General features: G+C 71.6%; 2 protein-coding genes across 2 annotated transcripts; one reads left to right on the forward strand and one right to left on the reverse strand.

Annotated features, from left to right (window-relative positions):
• Window positions 1-1,029: 1,029 nt before the first annotated feature.
• On the forward strand, window positions 1,030-5,067 carry NGDN (neuroguidin). Its single transcript, XM_074982803.1, has 11 exons — window positions 1,030-1,329; window positions 1,978-2,037; window positions 2,117-2,188; window positions 2,536-2,673; window positions 3,163-3,245; window positions 3,331-3,385; window positions 3,483-3,603; window positions 3,724-3,892; window positions 4,140-4,293; window positions 4,591-4,651; window positions 4,897-5,067. Exons 1-11 carry the CDS (start codon window positions 1,204-1,206, stop codon window positions 4,914-4,916), a joined length of 1,059 nt encoding a protein of 352 aa, XP_074838904.1. The 5' UTR covers window positions 1,030-1,203; the 3' UTR covers window positions 4,917-5,067.
• A 126-nt stretch (window positions 5,068-5,193) lies between these two features.
• Window positions 5,194-7,227, reverse strand: THTPA (thiamine triphosphatase). Its single transcript, XM_074982804.1, is given in 4 exon segments — window positions 5,194-5,938; window positions 6,036-6,098; window positions 6,101-6,646; window positions 7,183-7,227. Coding segments are annotated over 3 exon segments (765 nt in total). The 5' UTR covers window positions 6,639-6,646; window positions 7,183-7,227; the 3' UTR covers window positions 5,194-5,774.
• Window positions 7,228-9,419: the final 2,192 nt, after the last annotated feature.

Raw genomic sequence — 9,419 nt, forward strand, 5'->3', positions numbered from 1 at the left:
GGGGGGAGCCAGGACTCCTGGGTTCTCGGGGGGGGGGGGGTGGTGAGTGGCGGGGGGGGGACCAGGACTCCTGGGTTCTCTGCATAGGGGGAGTACCTGTGGGGGGAGCCAGGACTCCTGGGTTCTCTGCGGGGGGGGGTGAGTGGCGGGGGGGGGGCCAGGACTCCTGGGTTCTCTGCGGGGGGGGGGTGAGTGGCGGGGGGGGGACCAGGACTCCTGGGTTCTCTGGCGGGGGGGTGAGTGGCCGGGGGGGGGGGGGGCCAGGACTCCTGGGTTCTCTGCGGGGGGGGGGTGAGTGGCGGGGGGGGAGCCAGGACTCCTGGGTTCTCTGCGGGGGGGGTGAGTGGCCGGGGGGGGGGGGGCCAGGACTCCTGGGTTCTCTGCAGGGGGGGGGTGAGTGGCGGGGGGGGGGGAGCCAGGACTCCTGGGTTCTCGGGGGGGGGGTGGTGAGTGGCGGGGGGGGGACCAGGACTCCTGGGTTCTCTGCGGGGGGGGGTGAGTGGCCGGGGGGGGGCAGGACTCCTGGGTTCTCTGCGGGGGGGGGGTGAGTGGCCGGGGGGGAGCCAGGACTCCTGGGTTCTCTGCAGGAGGGGGGGTGAGTGGGCTGGGGGGGGGAGCCAGGACTCCTGGGTTCTCTGTGGGGGGAGGGGGTGAGTGGCAGGGGGGGAGCCAGGACTCCTGGGTTCTCTGCGGGGGGGGAGTACCTGTGGGGGGAGCCAGGACTCCTGGGTTCTCTGAGGGGGGGGGGTGAGTGGCGGGGGGGGGGGCCAGGACTCCTGGGTTCTCTGCGGGGGGGGAGTACCTGTGGGGGGGACCAGGACTCCTGGGTTCTCTGAGGGGGGGGGGTGAGTGGCGGGGGGGGGGGGGCAGGACTCCTGGGTTCTCTGCGGGGGGGGGTGAGTGGCGGGGGGGGGACCAGGACTCCTGGGTTCTCTGCGGGGGGGGTAGCGGGGGGGTCCAGGACTCTGGGGGGTGGGGAGGGAGAGACAACAAAGCGCCCCCCCCCGCCCCCCGTAAGCTTCTCTGTCAATTCCCATCAGCCCACCCCTCGCAGCCGCTGATTGGGCCGTTATTTGCCCCCCCCATCCCGCAGCTGATTGGCTGAGTTGGGAGCCGAGGCGGGTGCGGAGCTCTGATTGGCTGGTTCCCACCGCACCGTCCACCCGCTGAGGCCGCGAGGGAGGGGGACCAGCCCCGTCTCTGATGGCCGCGGCCGCTCGAGCGAGGCGGAAGCGCGGCGCTGATTGGCCGAGGGGCAGCGGGGCGGAAGCGGCGGCGCCACGTGTCTGCCCAGGCGGCGGGATGGACGCCGCGGAGCCTCGGCTGCGGGTCAGGGGGGCGGAGCCCGGACGCCTGGGTCCTCCCGGGGGGATGTGGGGGGGCTGGAGCTCGGACGCCTGGGTCCTCCCGGGGGGATGTGGGGGGGCTGGAGCTCGGACGCCTGGGTCCCCCCGGGGGGGATGTGGGGGGGGCTGGAGCTCGGACGCCTGGGTCCCCCCGGGGGGGATGGGGGGGGCTGGAGCTCGGACGCCTGGGTCCTCCGGGGGGATGGGGGCGGCGGAGCCCGGACGCCTGGGTCCCCCCGGGGGGATGTGTGGGGGCTGGAGCTCGGACGCCTGGGGTCCCCCCGGGGGGATGGGGGGGGTTGGAGCTCGGACGCCTGGGTCCCCCGGGGGGATGTGGGGGGGCTGGAGCTCGGACGCCTGGGTTCCCCCCGGGGGGATGGGGGGGGCTGGAGCTCGGACGCCTGGGTCCCCCCGGATGATTTGTTGGGGGGGGGGGAGCCCGGACGCCTGGGTCCCCCCGGGAGATTTCGGGATGGGGGGTCAGAACCCGGACGCCTGGGTGCCCCCGGGGGATAGGGGAGGCCGGCTGGCAGAGGACGGGTGTTGAGCCCGGACGCCTGGGTTCCCTGGCCGGGGGGCGGGGCCCGCCTCGGATTGACATTTCTCCTACCCCCCCCCCCCCCCCCCGAAGGAGCAGGTGGTGTCTGACCTGCCCTCCGCGCTGGCCCTGCTGCGGTCACTCCAGGAGCAGGTGAGACGCCGACCCCCCCCCCCCCCGCCCCCGGCTCGGGGACGTGCCCGCCCCCCACTCACCCCCCTCTGACCCCCAGGTGGTCGCAGTCACGGCCCACGTGCGGGAGCTGCTGCAGAGGGTCCGGGCCAGCGCCTTCCCCACGGAGAAGGTGAGACGGGGGGCGGAGCCCCGGGGGTCCCCCCCCCGAACCGATGGGCCCAGCCCCAGGGATCCCCCGGGGTCCCCCCCCCGAACCGATGGGCCCAGCCCCAGGGATCCCCCGGGGTGTCTCCCCCCCAAAACCGATGGGCCCAGCCCCAGGGATCCCCCGGGGTGTCTCCCCCCCAAACCGATGGGCCCAGCCCCAGGGATCCCCCGGGGTGTCTCCCCCCCAGCACCCTGGGCCCAGCCCCAGAGCCCCCTGGGATCCCCCCAGCCCCAGAGCCCCGCCCGGGATCTCCCCTGTCTCTCCCTGGGGGTCCCCCATCTGCGCCCCCTGACGCCTGCCGCCCCCAGGGGCTGAGCTTCCTGGAGCTGAAGGCCCAGTTGCTGCTGTTCTACCTGCTGGACTTGGCCCAGGTGCTGCTGCGGAGGAGCTGGGGCCGGACGCTGGTGGCCCAGCCGGCCCTGCTGCGCCTGGTGGAGATCCGCACGGTGCGGGGACGGGGCCTGGGGCTGCTCATGGGGTGATTGTGGAGTGTCCCCAGGACTTGTGGGGCCAGGAGCCAGGACTCCTGGGTTCTCCACGGCTCTGGGAGGGCAGTGGGGGCTGGTGGTTAGAGCAGGGCCGGGAGCCAGGACTCCTGGGTTCTCCACGGCTCTGGGAGGGCAGTGGGGGCTGGTGGTTAGAGCGGGGGGCCGGGAGCCAGGACTCCTGGGTTTTCCCCGGCTCTGGGAGGGCAGTGGGCGCTAGTGGTTAGAGTGGGGGGGGCCGGGAGCCAGGACTCCTGGGTTCTCCCCGGCTCTGGGAGGGCAGTGGGGGCTAGTGGTTAGAGCGGGGGGGGCCGGGAGCCAGGACTCCTGGGTTCTCCCCGGCTCTGGGGGGGCTGGGGGTTAGAGCAGGGGCTGGGAGCCAGGACTCCTGGGGGGTGGGGTGGCTCCTAGGGGGGCAGGCTCTGTCCCCTCTGACTCCCTGCCCCCCAGGTGCTGGAGAAGATGCGGCCCATCGAGCAGAAGCTGCGGTACCAGCTGGACAAGCTGGCGAAGGCGGCCGTGACGGGCGCTGTGGGTGAGTCGTGGGCCTTGGGGTGTGGGGGGCACGGGGGGGGCCAGGCCCCCCACTGACCCCCCCCCCCGGTCATTCTCATTGCAGGGGGATGACAATCCGCTTCGATTCAAGCCGGCCCCCGGGAACCTGATGAGCAAGGTGAGGGGGGCGGGGCAGGACTCCGGGGTTCTCCCCCAGGCCCCTGGGTGGGGGGCGGGGCTGGCCTGTGATTGACAGGCTGCGTTGTCTCTGGAAGCTGAGTGACTCGGGCGAGGAAGAGGAGGGAGACGCCGAAGGCAGAACTGTGGGGAAGACGCCACCGGCCAAGGGGGGGCCCCGGAAATACATCCCACCTCGGCTGGTCCCAGTGCATTATGGTAAGTGCTGGCTGCCTGGACTCCCGTGCCCCCCCCCCCCCAGAGGTGGGCGCAGATTGGCCCCAGTGGGGGAGGGGTCCCCGCGTCCCCCCCCCCCCCGGTGACAGCTGCCCCCCACAGACGAGACGGAGGCCGAGCGGGAGAGGAAAGCCCTGGAGCAGGCCCAGAAGCGAGCGCTGAGCAGCTCCGTCATCCGGGAGCTGAAGGAGCAGTTCTCAGACGCCCCTGAGGAGATCCGCGAGGGCCGCTACCTGCACCCCACCAGGCAGAGCCGCGAGGAGGAGCACAGGTGTGGGGCCGGGAGCCAGGACTCCTGGGTTCTCCCCGGCTCTGGGAGGGCAGTGGGGGGCTGGTGGTTAGAGCAGGGCTGGGAGCCAGGACTCCTGGGTTCTCCCCGGCTCTGGGAGGGCAGTGGGGCCGGGAGCCAGGACTCCTGGGTTCTCCCCGGTGCTGGGGGGGACAGGGGGGGGCTGGTGAGGGCGGGAGCGAGGCCCGGGCAGTGGAGTGCAGTGGTGAGAGCCGTTGCATTCCCACAGGCAGCACTATGAGGAAGCCATGCTGGTGCGGCTGAACGTGAGCCGGCGGGAGAAGGCCCAGAGGCGCCGGGCGGCTGAGCTGGGGGCCCAGCTTCACTCCCTGACCCACTTTGGTGACATCAGCGCCTTGACCGGGGTGGCCCCTGCTGCAGAGGTGAGGCGGCGCAGTGTGCCGGCCAGAGAGGGGGACTGAGCGGCGCAGTGTGCTGGCCAGAGAGGGGGACTGAGCGGCGCAGTGTGCCGGCCAGGGGAGCAGAGGGTGGCCCAGTGTGCTGGCCAGAGAGGGGGACTGAGCGGCGCAGTGTGCCGGCCAGGGGAGCAGAGGGTGGCACAGTGTGCCGGCCAGAGAGGGGGACTGAGCGGCGCAGTGTGCCGGCCAGGGGAGCAGAGGGTGGCACAGTGTGCCAGCTGGGGTTGGGAGCACCTGTGTAATTGTCCCCTCCTGTGCCAGGGCCTGAGTCCCCCCAAGAAGAGGAGGAAGAAGATAAGTGCAAAGAGGGGCAGGAGGAAGGGTGAGTGAAAGTCGTTGTGTGTCACCCCCCCCGCTCCAAAACCCAGCTGCAGGGAGTTCCGCTTAGCAGCCAGCTGGGTGCCTGGTCCCCAGGGCCAGGATGCCTGGGTTCCCTCTGGGCTGTGGGGGAGGGGGCAGCCCCAGATGCCTGGGTCCCCTCTGGGCTCGGGGTGGGACGCCTGGGTTTTCTCACCCCCTCACCCCCATTCTGAGCTGTTTCACACGGGCTGCTTCTTCCTGTTCCAGGTTTCCGCAAGAGGCGGTAGCCCCCGCCCGCCCCCTCCAGCAGCCGGAGAGCGCCTCCTGACCCCCCCCACGCAACCCCCCCGTGGCCGTGGAGTGACTCCTGACCCCCCCCACCCCCGCCTCTCTCCTACGGTCTGAATATTGCTGGAGAATAAAGCTCAGCTCAGCTCAGCTCTGGCTCTCCGGCTTGCGGGGGGTGTGCTCTGCTGTGCTGGGGGATCCCTTAGCCCTGGCGTAGACCAGGGCCTCCTATGTACGGGGACGGCCGCAGGCTGGCTCCCTGGCCCTGCCCCCCAGGCTGCTCTCGGGGGGGGGGGGGGGCGCCTCGGGCCTCAGTGCCCCCCTCTGACTGTAGGTGTGGGGGTGGAAGTCTCCCTGGCTGGTATCCCCCACCCCTGGTGTTCACAGGGGTGGGGGGCAGGGAGGGTCATACCCCCTCGAGACCCTGGCCCTTGGCCGCCATGTCTCAGCCACGGCTGCTGGCTTCGAGCTGTGGCCTGGTGCTGGGGGGGTCCCCAACCCGGCAAGTCTCAGCCAATGGCCAAGGGCTCTCCAGCATGGCCTGGGTGGGGCAGGGGCAGAGAAGGGGGGACCCCGACCCGGCAGGTCTCATCCAGTGGCTGGGGGCTCTCCAGCATGGCCTGGCTGGGGGGGGCAGAGAAGGGGGGGCCCCCTCCTGGGAGGTCTCAGCCAGTGGCTGGGGGCTCTCCAGCAGGGCCTGGCAGAGGAAGGGGGCCCCAACCCAGCCCATCTCAGCCAGTGGCCAGGGGCTCTCCAGTTTGGCCTGGCTGGGGAAGGGGGGCAGAGAAAGGGGGACCCCGACTGGGCCCATCTCAGCCAGTGGCTGGGGGCGCTCCAGCGTGGCCTGGCGGCAGGTCTCAGCCAGGCGCTGGGGGCTGGCCTGGCGCTAGGGTGGGGGGGGCCGAGCCCTGGGGGGCTCCAGCCAGCACCCCCGCCCGCAGCAGGGCCTGGTAGTGGCTGGGCCGATGGCGCTGCAGGTAGACGCTCATTTTGCCTGGCACGTGCGTGGCCCCGTCGAGCCCTGGAGGGGGGAGAGAACCACATTAGCTTGGGCAGGGGGAGGGGGGGCGCCCCTGCTGGGGGTGGGGGCCAGCCTGGGGCTATGCCCGGCCACTCACCCAGCGCCTCCCTCAGCTGCATCACCGCTTGGCGGGCGGCCGGCACAGCCCCGGGTCTGCCACCACCGCCTCCACCTCGGCCACGGCGTAGCCAAAATCTGCCCGGTCCAGGTCCACGCGCAGGGCCCCCAGGCGGTAGCTGCGGCGGTGGGTCACGAAGCTGGCAAACTCCTGCACCAGCCCAGCCACCGCGCCCGGCACCTCCTCCCAGCCGGGCGCCGGAGCCACGCCCAGCACCTGGCACAGCCGGCCCACGATGGCGCCTGGGCTCGTCAGCTCCTCGTAGGTGGTGGCCCTGGCCCGGGGGGGTGGGAACATGGCACCCAGCATGTGGCTGGCGGCTCCGGCGCCCCCTGCTGGCGGCTCCCGGGCAAGGCTGGCGGCTTGGGCGTGTGGCTCTGGGGGGCACTTGAGCTCCCAGCCGGCACCCTGGCGGAGCCGCAGCCAGTGGTCGGCCAGCGTGAGGCGCAGGTCGGGGCTGTCGTAGTAGCGGTCACGGAAAGAGGAGCTCCCGGCCGGCTCCGCCCCCAGTGCTGCCAACTGGGCCTCAGTGCCCGGCCCGGCCACGAACTTTGCCTCCACCTCAATGGCGCCTGCCGGCATCGCCGCCTCTGTGGGGCGAGGGGTAGAGATTCACCAACGTGCCCCTGGTATGCACCTGCCGGGCCTCCTGCCCCATGGCGCTCCCCCAGCCACCCCTGGATCCTGTCCACGGCGCCCCCCCCCCCCCCCCCCGCCCCAGCCAGCCCATGCTCCTGCCCCACGGTGCCCCCCCACAGCCAGCCCATGCTCCTGCCCCACGGTGCCCCTCCCCAGCCAGCCCTGGCTCCTGCCCCACGGTGCCCCCCCCCCCCCCCAAGCCAGCCCTGGCTCCTGCCCCACGGTGCCCCCCCCCCCCCAAGCCAGCCCTGGCTCCTGCCCCACGGTGCCCCCCCCCCCAAGCCAGCCCTGGCTCCTGCCCCACGGCGCCCCCGCCCCCCAGCCAGCCCTGGCTCCTGCCCCACGGTGCCCCCGCCCCCAGCCAGCCCTGGCTCCTGCCTCACAGTGCTCCCCCAAGCCAGCCCTGGCTCCTGCCCCACGGCGCCCCCGTCCCCCAGCCAGCCCTGCTCCCTGGCTTCTGCTCACCGCACCCACAAGGCCCCCAGACCTGATCTCGCTTTGCTCCCTGCAGGATCTGACCGCCGGCGCTGCGGTGGGCGGGGTCAGGGGCGGGGCCTTGAGCCTTAATTGACGTGAGTCGCGCGAGAGTCTGAGAAGGGCATTGTGGGAGCTGTAGTTGCAGTGAGAGCAGGGCATTGTGGGAGCTGCAGGACCAGAGGGAGCAGGGCATTGTGGGAGCTGTAGTTGCAGTGGGAGCAGGGCCTTGTGGGAGCGGCAGTGCCAGAGGGAGCAGGGCCTTGTGGGAGCGGCAGTGCCAGAGGGAGCAGGGCCTTGTGGGAGCTGTAGTTGCAGTGGGAGCAGGGCCTTGTGGGAGCTGTAGTTGCAGTGGGAGCAGGGCCTTGTGGGAGCTGTAGTTCCAGAGGAAGCAGGGCCTTGTGGGAGCTGTAGTTGCAGTGGGAGCAGGGCCTTGTGGGAGCTGCAGTGTTAGAGGGAGCAGGGCCTTGTGGGAGCTGTAGTTCCAGAGGAAGCAGGGCCTTGTGGGAGCTGTAGTTCCAGAGGAAGCAGGGCCTTGTGGGAGCTGTAGTTGCAGTGGGAGCAGGGCCTTGTGGGAGCTGTAGTTCCAGAGGGAGCAGGGCCTTGTGGGAGCTGTAGTTGCAGTGGGAGCAGGGCATTGTGGGAGCTGCAGTGTTAGAGGGAGCAGGGCATTGTGGGAGCTGTAGTTCCAGAGGGAGCAGGGCCTTGTGGGAGCTGTAGTTCCAGAGGGAGCAGGGCATTGTGGGAGCTGCAGTTCTACAGGACAGACTCTCCCCCTTTCCCCGCCCCCGTGGGCTCTGCCTGTCTGGCTGCATTGCTCCCAGTTGCTATGGTGACAGGAAGCTGCAATTAGGAGGTGGGAGGGGGTCTGTAATGAGGAATGACAGTTAACCCCTGGTGGAGCGGAAGCAGTGGGGGCTGGTGGTTACAGCAGGGGCTGGGAGCCAGGACTCCTGGGTTCTCACCTCTGCTCTGGCTGAGGGGTGGGGGCTAATGGTTAGAGCAGGGTGGGCTCTGAGGCAGGACTCCTGGGTTCTCTAAGGGCTGGTGGTTAGAGCAGGGGAGGCCGGGAGCCAGGACTCCTGGGTTCTCCCCTGGCTCTGGGAGGGCAGTGGGGACTAGTGGTTAGAGCGAGGGGGGCCGGGAGCCAGGACTCCTGGGTTCTCCCCTGGCTCTGGGAGGGCAGTGGGGACTAGTGGTTAGAGCGAGGGGGGCCAGGAGCCAGGACTCCTGGGTTCTCCCCGGCTGTGGGGGGGGGCAGGGGGGGCTGGTGGTTAGAGCAGGGCCGGGAGCCAGGACTCCTGGGTTCTCCCCTGGCTCTGGGAGGGCAGTGGGGACTAGTGGTTAGAGCGAGGGGGGCCAGGAGCCAGGACTCCTGGGTTCTCCCCGGCTCTGGAGCCCTGGGGTCCGGCGGTGACATGGTGGGGGGAGGCAGGGAAAGGGTGGGGGAGATGTGGTCTAGTTATGTGGCAGTGGAGAGGTGGGGGTGGGGGTTCCAGAGGGCAGAAGCAGGGAGGGGGACAGAGACCCTGTCAGTCTCCCACTCTCCCCAGCTGTCACCCCAAGGCTGGCTGGAGTGGGGGGTGCCCCGACCTGGGCTGGGCTGGGCTGGGAGCAGAGCGCCCTGGGCAAGGCCCTGAGCAGCCCCCTGCCTCAGTTTCCCCCCAGGTAAGAGGAATAGAACACCCCCACCCCCCTCGCAAGGGGAACACGTTGGGGTGTGGCTGGACGAGGGGGCCTGGAGCAGGCTGGGGGATGGTTCCCTTGGGGGGGTGGCTGGGGGGCAGATCTCCCCCAGGGTCGCGGGCTGCGGGGTGGGGGACCTCCAGGGGAAGCTCTCTGGTGGCCTGGAGAAATGTGCAGGGGTGTCGCTGTCTGGGGGGTTGTGGGGGGACCCCCAGGGGGGTGCTGATGTCTGGAGGCGGGGGGGCCCCCAGGGGCGCAGTGGGGCTGGGGGGGCTAAGCTGACGGGGGGGCTGGGGGGTTGAGCCGGGGGGCTGAGAGGGAGGGCGGGGGCGGGTGGTGCTCGGGGCTGGGGGGATTCAGCAGGCGGCGGGGGGGTGGGACGGGCGCCGCTGGGGGCCAGGGAGCTGAGCGGGGAGGGGACGGGGGCGCTCAGCCGGAGAGAGTTCGGGGGGCGGGGGTCCGAGCTGGAGGTGGGGAACGGGGGGCGGCGTTCGGGCCGGGGTCTTAGCTGGGGGGCGGGGGGCCGATCTGGGGGTAGGGGGCGGGCGCTCAGCCGGGAGGGGC

The sequence above is a fragment of the Carettochelys insculpta genome, chromosome 32, assembly GCF_033958435.1.
Source record: "Carettochelys insculpta isolate YL-2023 chromosome 32, ASM3395843v1, whole genome shotgun sequence".
Classification (NCBI taxonomy): Eukaryota; Metazoa; Chordata; order Testudines; family Carettochelyidae; genus Carettochelys; species Carettochelys insculpta.

Bases quoted from the DNA above. Each gene is read 5' to 3' on its own strand.
- NGDN (XM_074982803.1), top strand. From the start codon at position 1,204: ATGGCCGCGGCCGCTCGAGCGAGGCGGAAGCGCGGCGCTGATTGGCCG. The intron at 3,246-3,330 runs GGGTGAGTCGTG...ATTCTCATTGCA, and splicing joins GCGGCCGTGACGGGCGCTGT to GGGGGATGACAATCCGCTTC. The intron at 3,604-3,723 runs GTAAGTGCTGGC...TGCCCCCCACAG, and splicing joins GCTGGTCCCAGTGCATTATG to ACGAGACGGAGGCCGAGCGG.